The sequence below is a fragment of the Mastigoproctus giganteus genome, chromosome 7 (assembly GCF_048544385.1).
Source record: "Mastigoproctus giganteus isolate SK-2022 chromosome 7, ASM4854438v1, whole genome shotgun sequence".
In the NCBI taxonomy this organism is placed as follows: Eukaryota; Metazoa; Arthropoda; class Arachnida; order Uropygi; family Thelyphonidae; genus Mastigoproctus; species Mastigoproctus giganteus.
In genome coordinates, this window is record NC_143581.1 from 38643722 (window position 1) to 38671593 (window position 27872).

At 37.2% G+C, this 27872-nt stretch overlaps 1 protein-coding gene across 1 annotated transcript in view; it reads left to right on the forward strand.

Annotated features, from left to right (window-relative positions):
* The first annotated feature begins 1954 nt into the window (after window positions 1-1954).
* The window catches only part of LOC150082829 (uncharacterized), a 212899-nt gene continuing 186981 nt past the window's right edge, over window positions 1955-27872 (forward strand). Inside the window, exons 1-2 of the mRNA XM_090376841.1 lie at window positions 1955-2128; window positions 24913-25095. Of these exons, the coding sequence (XP_090232967.1) occupies window positions 2090-2128; window positions 24913-25095 (222 nt within the window). The 5' untranslated portion in view covers window positions 1955-2089. The remainder of the gene's footprint in view (window positions 2129-24912; window positions 25096-27872) is intronic.

The following is a 27872-nucleotide window of genomic DNA, read 5'->3' on the forward strand; positions in this document are numbered from 1 at the left end:
ATGCACCGTTGGACGAAAACAAGCCGGTTGCGGTCGTGCTTTGGGTGATGTTCTGCTGGGATACCCTGGATCCAGGCATCCATATGCCGGGCACTCTGACATCTATCACCTTCCTAAGCATCATTGCTGACCGGGTACACCCTTTCATGGCAACGGTTTTCCCCTCTGGCAGTGTCGTCTTTCATCAAAATAATACGCCATGCCACACTGCCCGGATTGTTCGAGACTGGTTCGCGGAATATGAGGAAGACTTCCAGGTATTGCCCTGGTCTCCAAATTCCCCAGACATCAGTCCCATCGAGCATCTGTGATTTTTGTTGGAACAGCAACTCCGATCTGCGGCGTCTCGACCACGGACCTTACAGGATTTAAAGGATTTGCTGGTCACGTGTTGGTACCAGATACCACAAGACACATTTAGAAATCTTGTAGCGTCCATGCCTTACCGGGTACGAGCTGTTCTGGCTGCACGTCGAAGACCAACATCATATTAGGCATGTGGTCATAATGTTTTGGCTCATCGGTGTAATACAGTATGATGAGCATGACGCATTCAGTTTGTTTATCTTCCAGCCTACACATTCAGTTTGTCTTCCCGAATTCAGTTCACTCTTCATTTTCTGCGTTAATTTTCTTCTGTGGGTGACGCTAATTATAAAATGTTTTTAATTTTTTGGGAAGTGTGTACCGACAAACATAGCAAAATGAGTCTAGAGACATCTTTTTGTTTGTAATTAGCATTAAAATTCAAACCATGCATGTTAATCTTACTTGCTTTCAATTAATTTAAGTGCTAACTCTACTAAATTTTTGGCCAATCATGGAAAAGGTATTTTCCACATTTGACAATTTGTCTATGCAGAGCTGCGAATCAATGGAAACAGTGCTTTTCAAAATTCTAATTGTTCTAATTGAAATTCTGGTGGAACCTTTTGAAGATGCCTAATATCGAATCCGATAGCAATGCGCTTCTCCTTAAGAAGCAGCGCTGTTTGTCTAAGTGCACCACGTCACCACAGTCAACAACTGTGCTGACGCGGTACACTTAAATTTACTGAAAATTAATTTTCAGTAAATATAATTTGGTCTTGGCTAAAGGTAGAATATAGAATACTTAATTGGAGAACCATATACAGAAAAAAAAAAATTGTTTTCCAGCTGTTGCTCATTAATATTTTATAGCTTTCGTATGCTTGACGCTTGTCTGCTCGTGAAGCACAGCGGTTAAAATCACTATAGTCTCCACACCGGACGAAAAAGCCCGAGTTGAAACCCCGTCAATGACTTGAGGAACTGTTATGGGCTTTTTTCACACCATCGCTGAGTGAAACAGAAAAAAACTAACTCTCCATGTGAAGATCAAACCCCATCCCCCGGTAAACTTATTTTGTTTTTTCGTGCAGCAAAATAGGCAAATCAGCCAGAGAATATATGCAGTTTATAAACATAATATACATGGGCAGATATGATAGCTCTTGGGTGACCCTAATATGACAGTTTTTTAATACTTCTCCCTTTTGCTCATATTTGCTGGAATGTATATGAAAATTAATCATTACTAAAATTTTTCCTCTCTGTAACGTCAGATGGCAGCCAAGTATTTGTGGTGTTTGGGAAAAGTACCTTTTAATATTATTGCGCTGTTGAAAAGTTCTGTTAGTAAACAGTATAATTTACCTTTATACAGTTGATGCAAATATATGTTTTTTGTTAACTGTATTTTTATCAATAGAAGCAATTTAATTAAAAGCATTATGTGTAATCTTCACCTCAACTTTGGAACTATTTTTCGAGGCGCTTAATAACTTTCATTACATGCGGTTTTCAGCGCGCCTACAGCATCTGATGTGAAATATTTTGTGCCGTAAAGTGTTGTTCAATATGCAGCTGTTTTTTCGGAGAATGGTTGTTAAATACAAAGTACTTAGCATCCTTTTTTTAATTCATGAATATCTGCATACCTACCAAATGAAAAATTTCAACAGGATTTGATTAGTTTAATTATTTTCAAGGAAAGTAAAATCCTTGGTCGGAGGGCTGCTTCATTCATTATGTTTTTCGGGTTATATTTCAACTATTTGTTATCAAAATGAGAACTGATGCAAATCATCCTAAGAAAGATAAAAAGGCAAGGATCTCATTTATTTCGTTTGGTGATTTATTTTCGGAGTCCTTTGGATAATGTTTCCCTTAGATTTCTTTGAGCTCATTCTTAGGATGAATATTTTATAATTTTTGGGATTTCATTAACAGAATTTTATAATTGTGTGTTTGATAATAGCGATAGCAAATGATTATGCCATTAAGTTAAATTATCGATGTGAGCACCTCACTTTCATTAGATATTGTTGCCGCCCCATAACAAGTTATGGTGTTATTATTTTCACACGAATGCGTATAATTTATGAGAAGAAAACTGGGTTATTCTGCAGATTATGGGTACATCTTTGGAGGAGGTGGGATTCTTTTGTTTGAATCCGTCCCGAATTACTGGCGTAAACTAACATAACCTTTTTTCACTAGCCAGAAGTGAAAGTCTTTTAAAAAACCCACACTTTTTCTTGAATCTGTACAGAATTTAGCCAAGCTGACAATGCGGTGACAAGGTGTACCCATAATCTGGAAGTCAGCCAAAAACTGAAAACAAAGATTTGAGTCATCTGTAGCGAGATAGCCCAATTCAATGTTTTCCAAATGAGAAATAGTGTACTTGTAGATTTCTATCAGTGGACGAAACCTATCTGGCTTTCGTTGAATTTGGTTGATGTTTTGTACCCCACAAAATACGCAATAAATCATATCAATGGGAATACCAGTAGATCTTGTAGTGTGGCCTGAATAGTTGATTCACTAACAATTCCAAAGAAGAACAGTAATCAAATGTTTCTGATTAAGGCTGAAATAACTGCTTTTTCAGAAAGGGGTAGCCATGATGTGTTCTCCCTTTTTAATTTCAGATATAAAAAAAAATAAGCATTGCAATGTTTCTTGTATATATACAGGGTGATTCAGGAAGAATAGTAAATATTTTGGGAGGCTATAGTATTGATTATTCTGAGTAAAAAAAGTTAATATAAACGTGTCCAATTCTCAGTGGATACAGAGATACAGCTGTTTGAAACTGGCATGCACAGCTCCCTGAATCAGATGCGACCAAGAAGCAGTTATAACCTGATGCTATTTGGTGTTAGAAGTGTTGTTAAGAATGCTGCACATCTTCACACATGCTGAATATGCCTATATGGTGTTTGTCTACAGTTTTTGTGGTGGAAGTACTATTTGCTGCTTGTAGAGAATACCGTCGATGGTTTCCTGACCACAGAATACTGGATTCAAGAGCGTTTACTAGTGTTTATACCAAACTGCATGAGACTGGTACAGTTCCCAGCACTCATATTTCTTATGAACATGCAAATTAACAAAATGTGGATAAAATAGAATACATTCTTCAGTCGGTAGAATGTAGTCCTACTATTAGCACATTAATTTCTAAGCATATCGGTGTTCCACAGACAAGAGTATGGACCACATTACGTGAGCACGGCTTGTATCCATTTCACATACGGCGGGTGCAACACCTTCAACCAGGGGACACTGCCCAGCAATTGGAATTTTGTTGGTGGGTAAATACTAATTGCTGATTAATTCCGTTAACACTGTTCAGCAATGAAGCTACTTTCACCCATGACGGTATCAACAACATCCGTAACTGTCATAGGTGGTCAGACGAAAATCCACATGCCACTATAGAAACAAGTTAACAGGAGACACTGCTTCTACAGGGATGGGATACACTTAAATAGAAAGGGTGCAAGAATATTTGCTGATGCTATTGAGGCAGTGTTAGGTGGGTCAGAAAACTGTTAGCTTGGGGGGGGGATACAAGGACTAATAGATTAACAGTAGCCACTGGCAGAGGTGAAAGTGATTCTTGCACTGCTTCTATTGGAATGTGCAGCAGCCTGGAAAACAAGATGCAGGATATTTCAGAGACTGCTGGGAATCATTGCGTTACAAGTAAACACATGGGTTGTGATAGGGTAGCTAAGAATAGGAACAGGTGCATGTATACTTGTGTGTACACCAATGCTAGGAGTTTGGTAAATAAATTTGATGAATTTGAGGTATTGCTCAAAACATCAAAGGCAGATATTGTTGGGATGTCAGAGACGTGGTGTCACACAGATATAAGGAATGCAGAACTGGAATTTGGGGAGTACAATGTGTACAGAAAGGATAGACAGGATAGGAAGGGAGGAGGGGTTATGCTATTAGTTAAGAAACACATAAAATCCATGGAAGTGAAGCCAGTCGACATCGCTGGACAGTGCAGTGTCGAGTCAGTTTTGTGTGACATAAGCATTGGGAGATCAAAATTGAGAGTAGGAGTGTGCTATAGGCCTAATGACTCTGACTAGTATAATAAGAAACTGTACGGGGAAATAGAGTGGGCCAGTAAATCAGAGAGTCTTATAATGGGGGATTTTAATTTCCCAGATATTGACTGGAATTTGTGGGCTGGTCACTCACACACTAGCAAGGCTTTTGTGGATTTATTGGATGATTGTTTTCTATATCAGCATGTTCGGTAGGCAACCAGAGGAAGTAATACTCTTGATCTGATTACCAGTAGTGATTCTTCATGCATTAAGAATCTGCAGATAAAGGAACCACTAGGTGGCAGTGATCACAGTGTGCTGAAGTGGAATTTACTCAAAGAGGTAACTACCGTTAGGGGTAAAGGGAAGGATTTTTGCTTTCGTAAAGGAGACTACGATGGTCTGAGACAGTATTTAAATTCTATATAGTGGGACCAACTGATGATGTTACCAACAGAAAATTGAAAATGGGAAGCATTCAAAGAACTTATCTTGGAAGCTACTAGGCTTTACATACCAACTAAGAAATATTGTTCAAGGTTTAGCCCTAAATGGATGTCAGATGAACTAATGAGACATATGGCAGAGAAGAAAAATGCATGGGATACATATAAATTAATGGGCGACATGGAAGCCTATGATAAATATAAGCTGGTCTGTAACCAAGTCACAAAGGAAATTAGGCAGGCAAAGGCAGATTACAGAAATCCCTGGCAAAGGATGTAAAGAAAAAGAGAAAAGAGTTCTTTACCTATGTAAACTCTAGAAGGAAAGAGATGAATCAGATTGGTCCACTGGATATTGATGGTTCAACAGTTGAGGATCCTGCTCAGGTGGCTAACAAACTAAACGAGTATTTTGCATCTACATTCACACAGGAGTTATTCAGGAAGGGGAATGCCAGAGGTGAAGTGAACTCTGGCAGTGAGCTAGATGATTTTGTAATAACTGAGAGGAAAGTGAAGGAGAAATTGTTGAGGATAAACATAAAAAAGGCACTCGGGGTGGATGGGATCTATCCAGTTATATTAAAGGAGGCAGCAAAGGAAGTAAGCAAACCCTTAGCCATAATTATGAGAGCTTCTTTATGGTTGCAGGACAGATGTGTGTAAATTTGCCTTCAGCCAGCGGCGGGTGGTTGATTGTTGGAATAGGCCTCCATCTGTTATGGAAGTGGATGGGTTGAATAAATTCAAGCTAGAACTAGTTGGGTGAACTGTTTTTTTTTTTTTTTTTTTTTGGCTGATGCTTTATAAGCTTGCTTTGTTGCATCATTTGCCATTACTGCTACGCTATACAACATGCAGTTATACCTAGGCCAAGTTGTAATTTAGTAGCCGACCAATGAAACAGTTTATTTTTAGAGAACATTTTTGACATAAAGCAGCCAGCCATGTAATAGCACACAAAAATTGGTGATGGACTGTTTTGCAGACTGGGAAGAACTGACAAGATAGAATACAAAATCAGTGATGTATTTAGCAGTCACGAGCACCTGTGCCTTGGTCTTATTGTATCCATGTGCAAAATTTGCACTCAGTTTTGGCACCCCTTTCTTTTTCGTAAATTTTGAAATCTACCAATCCGACACATTCAGAATTCTTGTGAATTAGATATGAGGTATGACTATTAAATAATGAGACTGCACTCACAACCACTACACACCAAGCACCATCTGTGAAACAAGGGCACAGTAGTTGACCTTGAATTGAATAAAGAATAAACTCAGATTTTTAACAAAACTAAAGAAAACAGCAACTTCAAAAAAGTTGAGTTGTTAGATCAAGTTTATGGAAAGATACTATGTCAAGAGCCCCCGTGTTTGAATGGCATAAAAGATTTTTAGAAGGAAGAGAAAATGTGGAAAACGAACTACCAAACTGCGCAGTATCCATTAAAACTGATGAGAAGTGATAATCATTTAAGCATTAGAATGGTTGATCAGAGCTCACTATATACCAAGAAACAGTTCAACAAATTTTAAAAAATTTAAAAATTTAGGCATGAGAAAAGCATGCACCAAAAATTTTGAATGAAGATCAAAGAATGAGAAGACTCCAAGATTGTGGAGATGTTTTGAAAAAAAATTATTATTATTAGTATTGGCATACGATGCAAGAAAGCAAGCTATAAAGTATCAGCCAAAAAAAAAACATGCCACATCACTTATCCATCCATTCAATTAACTTGTTTAGTTCTTCCCCGAATTTATTCATACTGTCCACTTCCACAACAGCAGATGGAAGTTTATTCCGACAATCAACCACCAGCTGCCTAAAGGTTAACCTCTGCACATCTGTCTTGCAACCATCCTTCCTCATTTTGAATATATGCTCCCTCAACCTTCCTCTTGCTCAGTCTGAGCAAGAGGAAGGTTGCTATCAGCATTGAGCTTGTCCATCCATTCAAAGCCTTAAACACCCCAATCTGATCACCTTGCAGGTGCCTGTTCTACAGATACTGCAATTGACATGACTTAAGCCTGTCTGGGTAAGACCACACTTTTTTCCCCTTCAACAATTTCGTTGCCCTTGTCTGCATCGTTCTAGCATCCTGAAGTGAGGACTTCAGACCTTTATGCCATACCCAAGATGTGGCCTGGCCATTGTCTTATACAGTGGGATAATCACTTCCTTATCCTGCTACCAAAATTCTTGTATATCATAGACAAAACACAGTGAACTGCTCTAGCTGCCTATCTACATTGCTCACAGAACTTCATATCTGACTGCACAGTTTCATCTAGTTCTTTTATATTTTCTACTACCCAGATTAATGTACCAACCATGTGTAGTACCACATGGTTGGTACATTAATCTGGGATTACTGCCATTGACAATGTTAAACTTCAACTGCCTTTTCTCAGCCCATCTGCCTAATTTTTTTAGAACTTGTTGCAGCAGCTTACCCTGATTACTGTCATAAACCACATGCCAACCTTTGTATAATCTACAAACATTAAGCTTAATATACTTTCATCAATATCATTAATAAATATAGAAAACAACAATGGGCTCAGCAATGAACCCTGTAGGACTTTACTCATAACATTAGTCCACAAAGAACAGTGCCCATGAAAAACATTCTCTGTTTTCTCCTACTCAATTTCTTTATCCAGAGCAGTAACTTTCCCTTAATGCCACACTGACACAATTTGTACTGCAGGCTGTGTGCAATATTATCAATATGTTTATGTGCAATACTATCAAAAGCTTTCCTGAAATCGAAGTATATGATATCAAAATTATTATTTGCATCCAGTTCCTTTGTGACCACATCATAGTATCCAATCAAATTGGCCAGACAAGACCTCCCCTTAACAAACCCATGCTGTGTCTGAATTATTATGAATTATTACTGCAGTTTTGTCTGGGTGGATGCTTCTCATTTGGAATTTGCTGTTGGTAACATTATCAGACTGTTTCACTGTGTAGAATGTAAAAACTGTCTGAGACCACTGTAGTTCCCCTTATGAAATCAGAACTCTCAGCAGCATTAGTTTAAGGGAAATCTTGTCTGACCAATTTGAATGGATACTACAATGTAGTCACAAAGGAACTGGATGCAAAAAATAATTTTGATAATATATACTTCAATTTCAGGAAAGTTTTTGATACTGTTGCACATGGACAATTGCTGTACAAATTGGAACAGCATAGCATTAAGGGCAAGTTGCTACTATGGGTAAAGGGGAAAACACAGAGTGGTAATCAATGGACACTGCTCTTCCTGGAGTAATGCTGTTAGTGGAGTCCCCCAGGGTTCAGTGTTGGGCCCATTGTTGTTTTCTATACTGATCAGTGATTATTGATGAAGGTACACTGAGTAGACAGAAATCATGGGATACCTACCTAGAAATGGATAGGCCCACCTTTTACCCAGATAAGGGCAGTTACACAGCGAGGCATTGAGTCCACTAGTTCACAAAAGTGTTCCACAGGTATTTCCATCCATGCTTGCTACACCGCTGTCCATATTTTCGTTGCATTCCTGGGTGGAGGATCCAAAGCTTTAGTGGACCTTTCCACAGCATCCCAAAGATGCTCCACAGGGTTCATGTCTGGTGAACAGGGGATCTATTCCGTGGTAGTAAAATCTGCAGAATGCTCTTCAAACTATGTTCTAGTCACCATGGTTTTGTGGGAAGGTGCATTGTCTTGCTGTAAGAGTTCCTTGCCCTGTGGGTGCAAGATGACCATGAAGTGATGCAGATGGTCTGCAAGGATGGACATGTAATCTGGACTGTTCAGACATGCATCTAGATGTGCCAGAGATCCCAGCGTGTTCTAGTTGAACATGCCCCAGACCATTACGTGACTGGTGCATAGCTTCGTGCTGTTTCCTCCAGATATGTACCCTCCCATCCACTTGAAATAACTGGAAACAGGACTCATCGGACCAGGAGACCTTTCTTCAATCATCCAAAGTCCAGTGCCGATGTCCTTTTGCCCAGTTGAGCCATAGAGTCCTGTGTCATGGTGTTAGCAATGGGACTCTGGTGGGTCGGTGGCTCCCATGGCCTATTGCAGCTAATGATCGCCTGATGCACTTGGTGGAGATGTTTCTAGCACCTCCCTCATTGAGGTTTACAGTTATTTGTGCCACTGTCGCTCTCCTGTTGGCTGAAACAATGCGAGATAGATATTGACAGCCACATTCATCCACCACCTTACTCAGCCCAAAGCGCTGTAATGGCGTATTCCCGATACGCTCTTGATACTGTCGAATGGGAATATTGCAATTTCGGGCACTATCTATCATCCCTCTTTAAAAGTCGATTAACTCACGACGTTTATCCATACTGACATCCGATTACTGTCTACATGAATGCAGTGATGCAATGTACCTATGTACTTGCCAGCAGTGGGTTCATCCACTAGCGAGAGAGGTGACAGCTTCGCGTTGCCCTGGAACCAGGTATCCCGTGAATTCTGTTCTTTCAGTGTATATCAGGCTTAATGCCCACATTTACAGATGATATGTAGGTTGGCTGGGTTATTAATGAGAGTACGCTGTTGCAACATGATCTAGAAAAGTTAGGTAGATGGGCTGAGAGATGGTAACTGACAAAGGCAAAGTACTACATATGGGTAGCAGTAACCCCAGAGTAATGTACCAACTGTGCAGTGCTACACTCAGGTTGGTGGAAAGTTCAAATTCTCCATTATAAGTTATTCTGATTTACTGGCCCACTCTATTTCTCTGTATAGTTGTTTGTTACATGTTATGCTTATCATAGTTATTAGACCCATAACACATTTATACAGCAGGCCCCCGTTATAACACGGTTCGCTTTACGCTGATTCGCTATAACGCTGTACTTATATTATAACCTATATCTGACTATAACACTGTCACAGATCACTATAACGCTCTTTTACAGATTGCATTTTTGGCATATTCAACGAAATCGTTTCATTTGATGAAGTTGATAGTTGAAAATGAATAGCAAAACAGAATTAAAACGTTTCCCAGGCTGACTTGAGAAATTTTCTCGCATGCTAATTTAATTGCAGTACAGTGACTTGTTATGTAGTTCTGAGATCAACATTTTAAAAAATGATCAAGTATATTGCCTGTAATATTTGTGTTATATGCATTTATCCGAAGTCTAGTCATCACTCAGGACAGTGACATCGTGCGTAATGGACAGTTTACTTAAACATTGTATCATAATTAATGCAAACCAACACAGTTACATTTTTGAAGAGCTAATAATGACTGATAGAAATGAAAAAGCAACAATGTCTGAGCGCAGTACAAAGACTATAAATGTAAGAAAAAGACTGAATTTGAAAATTAAATTAGACGTTTTGATGTTGTTGTTATTTGGTTTTTAGGAGCATTAGCAACTAAGGCCATATTGCTCCGGGGATATGCAGTGGTCATTCCCTGACCTTTCCGCATCCTCCGTATTTGGTGGTGACAGGCTCGAACCCTGGTCTAATCAAGAAGCGTGTACTACACGCCCTGCTGCTCCTTCCCACCTGGCTACGGAGGCGCAGACGTTTTGAAGCGAATCGATTCCGGTCAAAGACAAGCGGATCTGTGCCATAATTTAGGACTTGCAAGTTTAACTGTAAGAATTATAAAAAAAAATAAAGAATTAATTTTAGCAGTGGGAAAGATAGCTGTTCCACTGCAAGCAACTAGGGCTAGGCCGGCTATTAGGATTGAAATGGAAAGACTTTAACTAATTTTATTGAAGATAATATCCAATGCAGAATTAAGTTAAGTTAAATATTATTAAAAAAAAAAAAAAAAAAAAGAGAGAGAGATTAGCTGATATGATGATCTTAAGAAAACTCACCTAAAAAAAAAAAAATGTTGAACCATTTAAAACTAGTAAGGGCTGGTTGAATAGATTTAAAATCCAGGGAGAATCCGCAAGTGCAGATTAAGGAGCCGAAACTTTCAAAAAAGAACTTGTTAAAATTATTGAAGAGGGATATTATGTATTATACTTTTCAACAAGTTTTTAACATAGATGAAGCAGGACTTTTGTGGAAACGAGTGCCTAAAAGAAGTTTCATATTGAAAGAAGAAAAAACATGCCAGGTTCCAAAGTGGCGAAGGATCAGTTGACTTTATTGTTGGGTGGTAACGCTGTTGGGGTTTTTAAAATTAATACCCCTTTTAGTTTATTTGGAAGAGGGCCAAAGTTCAACCCAAAATCAACACATTTTTCATGATTAAATTCATCAATTAAATTAAATCAATTAAATTCATGATTTTAATTGGAATTTTAAGTTTAATTTTGATACGTAAGTAGTTACCGCATAATTATATATGTATGTAATGCAGAATATTTTATATGTACAAATATTTGAATATTAATATTTTGACCAACATTTGTGCATCTTTTCACTACAGTTTATTATTGATTAGGAAATATCCTATGGCACCAACCGCAACTCACAAATACATATGTTACCTTATGGAAATGGGCGCTGGCTTAGCGCCCTGTTTTTTACGGAACGAATTATCAGCGTTAAGTGGGGGTCACCTGTACTCCCATTTTTGTCTTTGCAGTGCTTACGTTACACCAAACTGACTCAACATTGCACTGATCACCCATGTCAACTGGATGCACTGCCTTAGATTTAGTATGCCATTTAACTAAGAGTATACTCCCCCCTCCTGTCCTTTCTGTAGACATTGTACAAATTGAAGAACCATGAGTACTGTAATTACTTGTGATGAAAGTTGGCTGTTCCAGTACAACTCAGGAACTAAACGATAGTCACTGTAATAGTAGACAAAACGATCCATCAGACGAAAACTATGCTTCTTGTTTTCTTTGATATTAAGCGATTATTATTAAGACTAAGGCGCATTTAGGGCTAGAGCCTCAAGCTGCGAACAAATTAAGCTGCGATTATTATTATTAGCCATATGGTGCAAGGAAGCCTGTGGCTTATGCTGCACCAGCCAAAAAACATTTCTGAGTTACCCTGAGAGAGAGAGAGAGAGAGAGAGAGAGAGAGAGAGAGAGAGAGAGAGAGAGAGAGAGAGAGAGAGAGGAGAGAGAGAGAGTAGAAGGAAACCACCAAGAAAGAGAAGAATGATGATATCCAGCTCAAGATCCTGGGTGTGCCTAGCCCATACTCACCAGATGTGAGCCCTGTGGTATGGCTGAATATGTTCCACTAAATCAGACAGATCAATCAAACATACTATATTGAAGTTCTGACAAGGCCATATGAAAAAAATTGAAGGAAGAGACTTGATTTGTGGAAAGATGGTTGAATTCTCTGTTAGTACTATGCTGAGGCACAACACATTCTATAATTCCAAAAAACAAATTCTTGTGTGAGACCATGCACCTTACTTGCCAGATCTAGCCCCATGGTGACTTTTTTTCTCTTCCATAAACTCAGAGGTGTACTTATGGGAAACCCATTTTCAGTCCACTGAAGAAGTTCAGGAAAAAACAACTGACCTGTTAAAAGGATTTATAGAAGATGATTTCCAGAAATGTTTGTGCTTGGAAGAAATGTATGGAACAGTGGGTGCAACCCCAAGGCAATTATTGTGAAGGGGATAACTTGCCCATACTCACCAGATGTGAGCCCCCAGGGTTAAATTAAGAGCTTTATTATTAAGTCCAGGGCTCACATCTGGTGAGTATGGGCTTGGCACACACAGGGTCCTGAGCTGGATATCATCATTCTTCTCTTTCTTGGTGATTCCCTTCTACTTCTCTCTCTCTCTCTCTCTCTCTCTCTCTCTCTCTCTCTCTCAGGGTAACTAGGGAATTTTTTTTTTTTTTTTTTTTGGATGTTGCAGCATAAGCCTCAGGCTTCCTTGCACCATATAGTTAATAATAATAATAATTCATTATATTTATTTTATTGCAACAGTCTTGTCATTTAATAGCCACACCTTTTAATTACGTGTTATATTATAATTATCATTGAAAATAGTTATTACATAAAAATATGTTTCAACACACACACTAGAATTTTATAACATATGCACCTGCTCTATCTTTAGCAGTTTTTAGAAAATTTTGCAGACATTCCTAATGATAACAATTGATAGTAGTGCATCAGTAAGTCAACCCCTAATAAATTCACTTGCACTAAGGATCCACCACTGGGAAACATTAGCCATTTCCATGCATTAAAATATTACAGATATGTTAATTTTGTTTCTTAAGTTTTTTTTCTTTTCAGTTATATAAATACTGTGTAACAATATAGTGATTGTCAGCAGATCTTTGCAGCAAATTACGTTTCTGCAGTACATATAATCAATTGCTTAATATAAACATTTTCAAACCAAATAAAAAATTTATTTAAGTGAATTTACAATGAAAAATTAAAAGCAGCTCAGCTGCTCTAATTAAGAAATTATAAACTAATGACACTAATAGTCCTGTCCCATCTATAAAGCAGTTGGTTTTTCTTCATCATTTTGTTGATGTTGACCCCATCTCCAATAAAAAATTGACATCACCACCACCATTGTTAGTAAAAATGTCATTTTATGATTTTTTTTCATCTGTTATTGTCATATTACAATAAAATCTGTAAATTATGACACTTTACAATCCTGAGTTCTCTAAAATCCAGCAATATTTTGAAAGCAATCTGGCACTCATGTGTGTCTAAAAAACCATGCAAAAAAAGAGTGACACTGTCTTTATACGATGCTTGAGTGCTGTCTGCAAAAACAGTTTAAACTTCATAGACAGTGGAGTAGTTGTAATTCTCATGATAGAAGAAACTTGCCTTTACAATGAGTTGCTTTGGTATTGGACTACTTGGACTAAACAGAAGGTCTCACTAAAAGGCTAATTGCCCATTTGTTTAATGGTGCATTATGGCCTCAGTTGCTGATGTGCCATTAAACACCAAACCAACCAACCAACCAACCAACCAACCGACCAAGCCCATTTGTTTAAAAGATTAGATTGCTATACCAGCTTGCTCCAGAACCAGTTGGTCCCTCACCAGGTAGGTCATCTGTGGTATCAATAAGTAGACACCACAGATGACTTATCTGGTGTGACTTGCCATGCAGTAAATGAAATCGGAGTTTTCAAAGTTATTTGAAAATTCTGATTTTGAAAACACTCAAACAAAACAGATAGCTAAAGCTATCTGTTTTGTTGAGTGTTTGAGTGTTGTTACTAGGGGCCACCTGATATCTGGTGAAAAGCCAGTTAGTTCTGAAAAAGATTGTCATAGCAGCCTCATTTTTTTAAATAAATAATCAAAATTTTAGCAGAACCATCTGTTTGAAAGTAGTACAATATGAGGGTAATTCAATACAAAGGCCAGGATTCCCATGTGATAATTAAGACCATTTCATTATGAATGCAGCTGAAACCCTGCTGGCTAGAAAAACAGGTGAAAGGGCAAGATAGCCCTTCAAACGTCTTATACTTTTTCTAAGACCATATATAACTTTTAGTTGTATTATAACGTAGAATTTCTCTCAGTTCTCTCTCATTTGTCTGGTCATATGGGGTCTGTGTGGCCTGTGACTCTGTCACTTTAGGAAAGCAATGCAAAGGGAGAGAGGCGCCTCTGTAGCCAGGTGGGCAGGAGCAGCAGCAGTGCGTAGCACACGCTTCTTGATTAGACTGGGGTTCGAGCCCAATACCACCAATTACGGAGGATGTGGAAAGGTCAGGGAATGACCGCCGCATATCCCTGGAGCAATATGGCCTCAGTTGCTAATGCTCCTAAAAACCAAATAACAAACAAACAAAAACAAAGGGAGATTCAAGATGATGCACATAAAAAAATAGATTTAATTCCACACAGCCAAAGTTTTTTTCTGCTAATTTATAATCATGTTCACTCAAAATCAATTTATAATCAAAATCCCTGCTTTAGTTATGCAGATGACAAGCTGCATGACTAAAGTAGATAAAAAATAACAGGTGGCTTGAGGTCATTCACCTGTCTTTCTGTTTCATACTAAAATAATTATTTTAGTATGAAATAATTATTAAAATAATTATTCCTGAAGAAAAATAGTTATTTTTTTTTCTTGTTCTCCATTGCTGAAGTGTTTTTTCTCTGATGCACGTACATTGATATTTTGACAGCATTTGCTGTAACTTTACTGTCATTTGTTCATATTTAAGAAATGGAATTGCTGTTTACATTTTAACCACTAATACTATCTTTAGGTCAATATAAACATTACAGTTGTAAATAAATTGAATTGCTAGGCCTTAATATTCATTGAAATATGCTTCTCCAAAACTCTTTAACACTAGATACACATCTCCAAAATCCAGCATCTCTCAATCCCCGAGGTTGCCTGGATTTTAAAGTTAATGTATAATAATATGCTTTATTTTAGTAGGCCATCCTTTTCAGACAAATTAAGAGAACTTTCTAAAGCACATACACAGAAGCTTGCAAACAAAAATAAAAAAGTACATTCTTGTTAACATATACTAAGTGGCCAGTTTATTAGGCACACTGCATCCATGAAATCAACCATTCCGTCGAAGACAGTGTCAGTATCAAGCTTTATAAAGCAGGTAGTCAGATACTGATGGACTATGTGTTTGTGTGCATGAAATTTGGTAAGACTGGGTCGATATTGTGACCTAAGTGACCATCTGTTGGAACATGCAGCAGTCCGGAAAGCAAGGTACAGCCACTCCCCGACTTACGTAAGGGTTGCGTTCCGTGGGACTCTACGTAAGTCGGAATTTCCCTAAATGCTTATGCAGCACTCGCAACTATGTATGCTGAATTTGATTGAAGCAAAAAAGAAATGTTCGATGAACATGTAAATAGAATTATTTATTAAATTTTTTTATCTTATGCGAAGGAAAAATTACAAAAATTATAAAAAGAGAGGAGAATTTCAAAATTACAAAAAGAGAGAGGAGAGAGGCATAATTGTCAGCAAGTTTTACCTTTTGAGCATCGTTGCCAGAATTAACTCTCCAGCTGATAGGCATGCTGCTGCTGTGGAAGTGAGGGCTGTGGAGATTTAGAAGGAATTTTTTTCCAACACATCACAAAATTTCTCTACAGCTGCAGAATCGGCACTGGGGACTTCACTGCATACTTTAATGTTTTGGAAACCAGTGCGATGCTTGAACCTATTAAACCACCCATTGCTTGCCACGAACTTGGCTTGGGGTTTGTTATACTTATCTTTAATATCTTCATAAATACTTCTTGCTTTTGTTTGAATGGCCATTCGACTCATGGGCACTTGCTTCTGAATCTGATTTTCCATCCATATTATTAATAGCTTTTCCATCTTCGATATATATAGCACCTGAATGCTGTTTTGTGATCACTGTTGATCTTAAATGCATTGATTCTTTAACATGTTCTTTTATATTCACATGTTCTTTTTATGATTGAAGATTTCAGTGAAGGGGGAACACATTTCACCATAATAACGTAAAAGCCCACAGAAGTCCAGTTATCGGGATTATTGCAATTGCAATAAGATCGAGTTTATTACCAATTTATAATAGATTGCACTAACAGAAAAGCCCAATAAACCAGAAAGTGCAAATTGTTTTTATTGTTTTATGGTCGTGACCTCCAGACATATTCTTTAGAAAAATAATATCAACAAAGTTGTTCAAAATTGACTCTTATAATGGAGCATATGATAACAATGACAGGGTAGTGCTCCATTATAAAAATGACCTTTTAGAGAGATAAATAGCTTAGTTATATAGTGAAAATTTCAACTTCTGAGGTCTTGAAATGAATTAACAAAAAAACAATGTGTTATTGGGGTTCACATTGCGATATTTTCACGATACCTCCATTTATTCCTACAGGATGCAAAATACGTTTCCACAATTTTTTAAAGTTTGCACTGGCTGGCAAAAACTTACATAAAGTCGAATTTCTGTATGTCGAGTATTATGTAAGCCCTGGAATGCCTATACTGGAAATTTCAAGGCTTGTTATGGGTTATTATAGAACAAGTTAATATATGGGCTGCATTCAGGGAGGGTTATACTCTTATTTAGGAAGCACACAAAATCTAAGGCAGTGCATCTAGTTGCATGGGTGCTCAGTGCAGTGTTCAGTCAGTTTAGTGATATAAGCACTGGTAAAGCAAAAATGAGAGTTGGAGTGTGTTCTAGGCCTAATGACTCTGATGAGTACAGAGAAATAGAATGGGCCAGTAAATCATAATGTCTTATAATGGGGGATTTTAACTATCCAGATATTGACGGGAACTTGTGGGTTGGTCACTCACAGACTAGCAAGACTTTTGTGGATTTATTGGATGACTGTTGTCTACAGCAGCATGTTAGAGAGGCAACAAGAGGAGATAATGCTCTTGATCTGATTATTAGCAGTGATTCTTCATGCATTAGGAGTCTGCAGATAAAAGAACCACTAGGTGGCAGTGATCACAGTGTATTGATGTGGGATTAACTACCATCAAGCGTAAAGGCAAGGGTTTTTGCTTTCAAAAGGTGACTACAGTGGTCTCAGTTTTTAAATTCTATACAGTAGGACCAAGTATGTTCTTGACCATTTGTTATTAAAAACAAATTCTAAATGGGAAGCATTCAGAGAAATAATCATAGAAGTTACTAGGTTTTTCATACCAACAGAAATACAGTTCAAGGCTTAGACCTAAATGGATGTCAGATGAAATATTGAGACATGTGGTAGAGAAGAAAAATGCATGGATGCATGTAAATTATGAGGTGATGCAGAAGCCTGTGGTAGAGCTGCAATCAAGTCACAAGGAGGTTAGGCAAGCCAAGGCAGGTTGCGAGAAGTCTCTGTCAAAGAATGCCGAGAAAAGCAGCAAAGACTTCACTTATATTAACAGTAGAAGGAAGGAGTTAAATCACACTGGTCCACTTGATGTCAACAGTTTAACTGTTGATGATCTTACTCAGGTTGCTGACAAACTGAATAGGTATTTTACATCTACATTCACAAATTGTAAATTCTTTAGAGAAATGGATGCAGACATTTATCAAGCTCTAACAGATAGCTAAATGATTTTTACTTCAGTCTGAAATATTTCGTATGAACGATGTCACATCGTTCGTTCGTTCGTATGAACGATGTGACATTTTATGCTCATGCCCACTACTCACTCTACTGAATCAACGTTAGTGACTGAGTAGCGTCATTTAGGAAGCGATGTAATTTCTGTCTTGCATTTTCCTTTCCAATCAGTTTTACTTCAGTCTGAAATAACGATATAACATTTTATGCTCACACTACTACTTACTCTACTGAATCAGCATTAGTGACTGCATTAGCATCATTTAGCAAGTGACATAATTTGCGTCATTTCCATTTCACATTTTCATGAAATGTAAATGAGAAGCGGGTTCAGACTTTAATCCCAAATTTAGTAGGTGCTGCCAAAGATGTTTTCACATCAACAATCAACGTTCATGACTATTAGCATCATTTAGGAAGTGATGTAATTTGTATCATTTCTGTTTCACATTTTCCTGACAAATTAGTTTTACTTCAGTTTGAAATTTAGGATGTGCTGCCAAAGATGTTTTCACATCAATAATTTTAATATCATATACTTGGATTCTCCGTAGCCGAGTGGGCAGGTGCGGGAGTGCAGTAGCACACGCTCTTTGAGTAGACTGGGGTTCAAGCCCCTGACTGCTGAATACGGTCGATCTGCCAACCCGCACTGGACTAGCGTGGCAGATTATGGTCCATTTCTCTCAGCATGAACTGTTGAGGAGGCTTCCATCCTGCAGTGGGTTGATAATGGCTGCACTTTACTTTTTTTTTATACTTGGATTTAAGAAAACCTTTTGATACTATTGTACATAAAAGACTGTCGTACAAATTGGACCAATGTAGTATTAAGGGAAAATTAATGCTATGCTTAAAGGGATGGTTGAGTGGGAGAAGACAGTGTTTATCAATGGACACTGCCCTTCATGGACTAATATGTGCTGCAGGGTTCTGTGCTGGGCCCATTGTTTTATGTATTTATTAATGATATTGATAGGGTATATCAGGCTTAATGTAAGTTTGCAGATGATACAAAGGTTGGCAGGTGGTTAATGACACTAATTGAGGTATTGCAGCTGAAACAATATCTAGAAAAAATAGGCAAGTAGGCTGAGAAATGGTAATTGAAGTTTAACATTGACAAATGCAAGGTACTACAATTTGGGTAGCAGTAATCCCAGCATAACTTATCAACTGTGTGATATTAGATTAGGATAGTGGAAAATGAAAAAGATTTGGGGGTAATTGTGCACTCAGATATGAAGTTTTCTGAGCAGTGCAGACAGGCTACCAGGCAGGTCATGGGGTCATGTCAATGATATACAAGAATTTTACTAGTTAGGATAAGGAGGTGATTATCTCATTGTATAAGGCAATGATCAGACCACTTATTGAGTACTGCATACAGGTCTGGAGGTCTCATTTTAGGAAGGATGTAGAACTTCTGAAACAGGTACAGAAAAAGGGAATTAGATTGGTGAGGGGAACAAAGGGGTGCTCTTACTAAGAAATGCTTCAGTTCTGCAAATTACAATGTCTGGAGACTAGGCACCTGCAGTGTAATCTGATTGAGGTGTTTAAGGCTTTGTGCCTAAGAAAACTGAACTGATGGAATTCTTCCTTTTGCTCAGACTATGCACATGAGGGGGCATAAATGCTAATTGAAGAAGGACGGTTGCAGAATAGATGTGCGGAAGCTTGCCTTCAGCAAATGAGTTGTGGATTGCTGGAATGGGCTTCCATCCATTATTGTAGAAGTGGATAGTTTGAATAAATTCAAGGACGAATCAGAAAAATTATTGGAGAAGACAGGTAGGTGAAATGGTATATTTTTTTTTTTTTTTGGCTGATATTGTATAAGCTTACTTTCTTGCATCATTTGTCACTATTAATACTAATGTGTCTAGGGTGACCTGAGAATGGTCCATCAAACAGAAAATATCCAACTAATAGTAGTACTGTGGCTTGATAGCTTGTTGATGTGAAAGGCTGATGGTGGGTGAAAGAATCGTGCATTTTAACAAATGGCCCAAAATTGGTAAATTGAGGGCACATAACATTATATTGGATTCTGTCACAAATGGATTATAGCAGCTGACGATCTCACCAGTTTCCACTCTTGCCAGGTAAAATAAGTAGCAATAGGTGTATGGTTCACTGGAATACTGCTGCTGGAAATTTGAGAGTGGAAAAGGGTCCCCTGGTGTAATAAATCCCAGTTCCAGTTCAGTGTTGAGAGTGGCACTACCATATATATATATATATAGGTTAATGGCAGTACGATTCTGAGGGTCTGTCATCTGAGGGTCTGTCATGTGAGGTGTCAGTATTGTAGGCCGGTGCTGTTCACCGCATTGAGTTTGAGAGTATATTGGTGAAAAAAAACTGAATTCTGATCTTATTTTGGTGAAGCTTTGGAAATGCTCTTGACAATCAAGTCTAAACAGCAGAGCTATTGTTATGTACAAAACTTCAGATAATGTGTGAAAGTATACTGTACTGGTAAACAAACCTGTGACTGTATTTTAATATAAATGTGCATATTTTCGGTGAAATTTAATTTATAGTGCAGCATGGACTTTAAAAAAAATAAGCTTTTTAAAAGTCAAAAGTTGGGAGCTATGCAAGTGGTGTTTCACATTAAGTAAATGATTATACACTGAAAAGTGTAAGATCCAGAACAGCTATGTGTGTTTATATTAACTTGTATTTTGTGTTTGTTTCATCTGTCTGTTTATGATAAATTTATTGCCTCAGTAATGGTAAATAATAGTAGTAGTAGCAGTGACATGTGATGCAAGAAAGCAAGTGTATGAGCTTATGCAACATCAGCCAAAAAAAAAAAAAAAATCACACCATTCCCTCCAAATGCCTGTCCAGTTCTTCCTTTAATTTATTCAACCTATCAACTTCCACAACGACAGATGGAAGTTTGTTCCAGCAATTAACCACCCGCTGGCTAAAGGCAAATTTCCGCACATCTATTCTATATCTGTCTTTTCTTAATTTGAATTTATGCCCCCTGGGGTTCGTAATCTGAACAAGTGGAAGGATCCCATCAGAATTCAGCGTGCTGAACCCATTCAAGGCCTTATATACCTCAATCAGATTACCGCGCAGGTGCCTAGTCTCCAGCCATTGCAATTTGCAGAACTTAAGCCTCTCTTGGTAAGAGGATCCCTTCATTCCCCTGAGAGAGAGAGAGAGAGAGAGAGTGTGTGTGTGTGTGTGTGTGTGTGTGTGTGTGTGTGTGTGTGTGGTGTGTGTGTGTGTGTGTCAAAAGTAGAAGGGAATCACCAAGAAAGAGAAGAATGATGATATCCAGCTCAGGACCCTGGGTGTGCCAAGCCCATACTCACCAAATGTGAACCACTGGGATTAATTTTTCAGCCAGCTAACCATTGTTGAACTAGCTGACTATTTTTTTGTGACCAAAAGATTTTATTGTTGTATTATTTATTTTTAGTTACCTGGAAGATTTTTAAAACTCATGAGGAGCAGACTCTTACAACAGTCTGATAAAATGAAATTGCTCCTTTGAAAAAAAAAAAAAATAATAATAAAATAAGTAATTTGAAATGCTTTGATTTCACTGGTGAAATATTTATTTATACAAGAAATATTCATACTTGACCTACCTTGAAGCTTTTATAAGTAGGTGTTCAGAACACTCTGTAAGCATCTTTATACAAAACTGCTGGAAGTTAAACTTTTTGATTATTACTGAAACAGAATTGGGAAAGAGCATAATGTGCATTTTAAAAGGCAATTTATTTTTCTTTGTCAATATTGATCAGGAATTGTTGCATCTGAGTTTAATAAGGAAACTGCTTTGTTGTTGTTGAGCCATTTAACAGCAAAGATATTATAAAATCTTTTATAAATTATTTTTCATCGTCATCATCATTCTTTCAAGGATTTAGGCCAGATGGCCTGTTCTGGTCTCAGTACATCTTTTGTTCGGATGTCCTGAATCTCTTCTTCCAAATGGCCGATATTTCATAATCTTCTTTGGTAATCTTGCTGGATGTGCATCCTATCCAAACGATTAATCCATTTTCCTCTGTTTGTAGATTCTATCTATTATTGGATTAATAATAGATAGAATCTAATTATTCTAAATTATGAATCTCAGAACTTTTCTTTTTGTCCAATAATCTATAGCCACTGGTTTGGCAAATAAATTTCATTTCAGCGCTTTCAAGCCTTTTCTCATCTTTGATTTAATCATCCAAGTTTCACTTCCATAGAGTAAAGTGGGTTTGCTATCACCTTATAGGCTTTTATCCTTGTATGCTTTTGAACTTTATTCAGTTTTAGAATATTGTCAATTAAACCTGTAACTTTTAGAAAATCAGAAAGTTTTAAATCTATATCTTTTTCTTCAACATAACAAAGATAACATCCAAGATACTTGAATAAATTTACTTGTTCCAGGATGGTATTTTCTATAACTATTTTACTTCTGATTGGATAATTACCTTTAAATGCCATAACTTTAGTCTTTTCATTTGAAATTTCCGTTCCAAATGTTTTAGCAATATTGTTTAAGGTAAAATTGATTTTTGAAGTTCATCTTCATTCTAAGCTATTATTATTTGATTGTCCGCAAATAATAAAGTATTTAATTTAGTTACTCAATCAATTTTAAACCCACCATTGATAGTATTCTTCCATTGTTTGACTATTGCATTTATATAAATATTAAACAGAGATGGTGACATTGGGCATCCTTGACAAACTATTCGATTAACTGATTTCCATTCAGTTATACCAGAGTTGGACTTTATTGGAATTCTGTGATTATGGTAGACATCCATTCTAGCATTTAAACGGCGCCTCCATAGCCAGGTGGGCAGGAGCAGCAGTGCGTAGCACACGCTTCTTGATTAGACCGGGGTTCGAGCCCGTGATCACCAAATACGGAGGATGCGGAAAGGTCAGGGAATGACCACCGCATATCCCCGGAGCAATATGGCCTTAGTTGCTAATGCTCCTAAAAACCAAATAAACAAACATCTAGCATTTAATAATTGATTAGGGATATGTAATTGTTTTAAAATTTCCCATGATCTTCCTCTAGAAACCATATCAGAAGCTTACCTGAAATCAATAAATGCAAAATGTGTATAAATAGCTTTGCTGAAAAATTTTCCTAAATTCAATAAATGTGAAATGTGTATAATAAATTATTTTTGATAAAATAATTTATTAGCATTACTAGAGGCTTATGATTCAAGAAAGCAAGCTTATACAGAATTGGCCAAAAAAAAAAAAATCCCATTTCACACATCCATTTGCTCTAAAAGTTTGTCCATTTCTTAATTGAATTTATTTAAGCTATCAACTTCCACAACGACAGATGGAAGTTTGTTCCAGCAATCAACTACTAATTGACTAAAGGCAAATTTCTGCACATCTGTTTTACAACTGTCTTTCCTCAATTTTAATTTATGCCCCCTCAAGTTTGTAATCTGAGCGGGAGGAAGAATCCATCAGCATTGAGCCTGCTCAACCCATTCAGGCTTTATACACCTCAATTAGATCACCCTCACAGGTGCCTAGTCTCCAGACTCATGCAGTTTGCAGAACTTAAGCTTTTCTTGGTAAGAGGACCCCTTCGTTCCCCTCACCAATCTTATTGCCCTTCTCTGTACTCATTCTAGCAACTCTACATCCTTCCTAAAATGAGGCTTCTTGACCTGTACGTTATACTGAAGGCACACCCTGATAATTGCCTTATACAAAAGGGATAATCACCTCCTTTTCCCTAATAGCAAAATTCCTGTATGTCATTGATAAGACCCCCATGACCTGCTCTGGTTGGTCATCTGCACTTTTCAGAAAACATCATATCTTATTGCAATTACTCCCAGATTTTTTTTCATTTTCTACCACCCTAAGTGTAGTACCGCACAGTCGGTATGTTTCTCTGAGGTTACTTCTATCCATATGTAGTACTTTGCATTTGTCAATGTTGAACTTCAGTTACCACTTCTCAGCCCATCTGCCCAACTTTTCTAGATCCTGTTGAAAGTAGCACAGTGCCATTACTATCATTAACAACCCTGTCAACCTTTGTAGCATCTGCAAACTTGGACATTAAGTCTGATAACTTCATCAATATCATTGATAAACATACAAAACAACAGTGGGCCCAACACCACACCCTGGGGACTCCAGTAATAACATTAATCCACAAAGAGCAGAGTCCATTGATTACCACCTTCTGTCTTCTCCCAGTCAACCACCCTTTTATCCATTGTTGCAACTTGCCCTGATTGCCATACCTCACCAATTTGTATAGTAGTCTTCCATGTGCAACAGTATTAAAAGTTTTCCTGAAATCCAAGTATATGATATCAAACAAAATAATTTTTTTCATCCAGTTCCTCTGTGACCACATCATAGTATCCAATAAAATAGGTCAGACAAGACCTTCCCTTAACAAACCCATGTTGTGTCTGAATTATTACTGCAGTCTTTTCTAGATGATCCTGCAATGCTTCTTTAACCAGTGACTCCCTTATTTTCCACGTTACAGAAGTTAAAAGTTAAACTAAGAGGTCTGTAATGACTCATGTCCCCCTTTATGAATTGGGGATACATTTGCACATCTCCAGTCCCCTGGGGACATACCCTGAGTCAAGGATGCTCTCCTAATTATGTCTAAGGGTTTTCTTACTTCCTTTGCCACTTCCTTTAATATTATAATGCTAATATGATGCAGTTGCACTAACTTGTACACTTCCTTTAATATAACTGGATATATCGCATCCACTCCCAGGTGCCTTTCTCATGTTTAACTTCATCAGTTTCTCCCCCACTTTGCTTTCAGTTATTACAAAGTCATTGAGCTCTCTGTTAGAGTTTAATAAGCTTCTGTCCTCCACTTCCCTACAGAATTCCTCTTGTGCGTATGTAGATGCAAAATACTCATTAAATTATACTGAACTTTTGATTTTAAAAAATTCAATTTAAATTGTTTAAAAATAACTTTCATTAAAGATGGATACAAATATTTTAAATTTTTTAATGAATTTATTTTAGTGTTTTATTTCTTTTAGATGGCTCTCTGCTTTAAAGTTCCTGGAGATAGGAAGCAGTGGAGTCGAGAAAATGGATGGTCACCACCTTTACACCCATTGCAATTCTTAGCATGGTTTTTTTTAGCCATGTTTGGAATACTTTACTTTGGAGTAGTGATACCAAGCCTTCCTTCTGGATCTTGGCAACTAGTTGCATATATTGTATTCTTTGAAGGATAAATAAATAATGTAATTTAAAATTTTATTTTATAATCTGGGACTGGCCATCAAGCAAGTTAGTTTACAATTTCATTGTTATAGCAGATAAGACAGCAGTGTTCATTTAACAATGAGCTATGCAATTTTTATGGTGGTTATAAATTTTAATGTGCAGCATGTATATCAAAAGACTACCTCAGGCCCACAGCTAGCTCTTCGAACTTGGTTTTTCCTCATAAGTTAATTGATATTTATTATTTTATAAGATTCTCTTCCATTAGAAAACATTTCGATTTCAAAAAATAAGTATTTAGCACATCATAATAGTATTTTAATGTCATTGGCTTTACTATGAATTCAAAACTCATACTCTGTTTAGCATGCAAATGATATATGAATGTATAACATCATCTAGAAGAGACAACAATTTTGAATAGCTGTATTTTTTTATGTATTGCTCTGGCATCATTGGTGAATTTGATGTCATTAAACATGTAAGGTGTGGGAGGTTATTACTTAAGCAGAAACATATTCATTGTGTGAGCCCTGTGCATTCAAGATTATTTGTGGATTACTACAACCAGTCTCTCTTCACAGATGCCCTCCACAGTTTTGGTTTCACCTTTTAATTCTTTAGTGGTTTGTTGATTTTTTCTATAGTTATTTTCCTTCAGGAATCCCCATAGAAAATAATTACAGGGATTATGATCTGCTGAGAATGGAGGCCAAGACTATCCACTCCGTCATCTGGGATGAAGGAACAATCATTCACATTGTTCCTTCAGCAAATGAAGAACACATTTTCACCATATGTGGTCTTGCTCCATCTACCATGTTCCTACCACCACAGTTGTACTGGGTTAATACAACTTCTTTCATTCAGCCATTAGATCAAGGCATTATATCCACCTTTAAAACTCATTCCATCAGAAAATCATTATAATGGATTTTGGAAAAAAATTGATTCCGAATCTATTAAGATAGCATGGAAACATTTCTCAATTGTGGACTATATCAGAATCATAGCTTTATCGCTGAAAGAAGTAAAACCATCAACGTTAAATGTGTGTGATAAAATGTATGGCCAGAGTCAGTTCATTCAGGAAATATGGTCAAACCAGCTGAAAATGGAATCGGTGCGATAGTAGAACTTGCTACGTCAGTAGGAGGGGAAGGTTTTGATATGACTACTGAAGCCCTCGTGGATAGCACAGTTGATATAATCGTCTTCTTCCCACACCAGGTGGAAAAGACCTGAGTTTGAATCCAGTTGACGACGGGAGGAATTTTTATGGGTCTTTTTCACAATGTGGCTGAGTTAATTGGGCTCGAGCAAGGGTAGCATGGTTTTTTATCCTGAAAACTCAGGTTTTTTTGTCTAGCAAAATAGAAAATAGATTACAGAACACATACAATTTATAGACAGTATACACAGAGTAACATGGCCTTAGTCGCCGATGCTCCTAAAAAAAATAAAAAAAGATATGATTACTGAAGATTTTCAAGAATTACAGGAAACCCTTGATTAGTGCAGTTAATGAATCCTTGAAATATACCGCACATATTAAAACCGCACTAATCAAACTTAAGAAACAATGGGAATAATTATAATGAATCCTTGAAAATTATAAAAACATATTTTTTTACTCAATACGTACCTATAATGCACTGCATAGTTCTTAAATTATTAAGGAATAAATTTAAACAAAGATAGTATGATTTAAATTTTATTTTTTGCAAAAAAACGTATCTAACTTCGATTGAACAGTGGTAGCTTTCTTCCTTTCCTCCATGATTTTGCGATAACAATCAATTTGCTTATCTAATCCTCGACGAACGTTCATGCTTCTCTCTGCATCTGGATCAATCTCTAGTATGAGTTCTTTTGCTTTTTCAAGTGTATTAAATAGTTTTCAAGTTTTTTGAATGAAATTTCTTTGGGAGCAAATTGCTTTTCTTCTGCTTCATTTTCGTCTTCTTCCTCGTATGCACGTTGATGCTCAATTTCAAGAAGATCGTCGTTACTTAAATCTTTTGAATGCGATTCCAATAATTCTCTAACGTTTTCTGAATCTACTTCCTCAAAGCCGAGGTCTTTTCCAATTGTAGTAATTTCATCAATAACTTTGTTGACAGGATTAATGAAACCGCAAAGATCCCTTGCGCATTCAGGCAAAAGATTCTGCCAGACTGCTCTCATGCAGCTGTTCGTCATTTCTTCCCACGATTTGTGTATGTTCTCAACTGCTTCTTTAATATCGTATTTTTTCCAAAATTCATCGAGAGTGATTGCGTCATCTCCAGTTGTAGCTTGAATTGCCTGAGCAAAAGTTCGTCTCAAATAATATGCTTTGAATGTAGAAATAACTCCTTGGTCCATTGGCTGGAGTAAAGAAGTCGTATTTGGTGGTAGAAATATAACCTTCACATTGTTATTTAAATCAGTGAGTGAGGTAGGATGCCCAGGGGCATTATCTAAAATTAAAAGAACTTTGAAATCTAAATTATTTGCCTTGCAGTATTTTTCGACTGCAGGACAAAAATGCATAGTGAACCATTCTTCAAACAACTGCTTTGTCACCCAAGCCCTTTTATTTGATTTCCAAATTACTGGAAGGGATTGCTTGTTACAGCCTTTTAACGCTCTTGGGTTCATTGTACGATAAATTGGCATCGGTTTCAATTTGCAATCTCCTTCAGCATTACCTCCAAGTAGAAGCGTTAATCTATCTTTGGATGCTTTATGACCTGGTGCGGTTGCTTCTTTTCTTGCCAAAAAT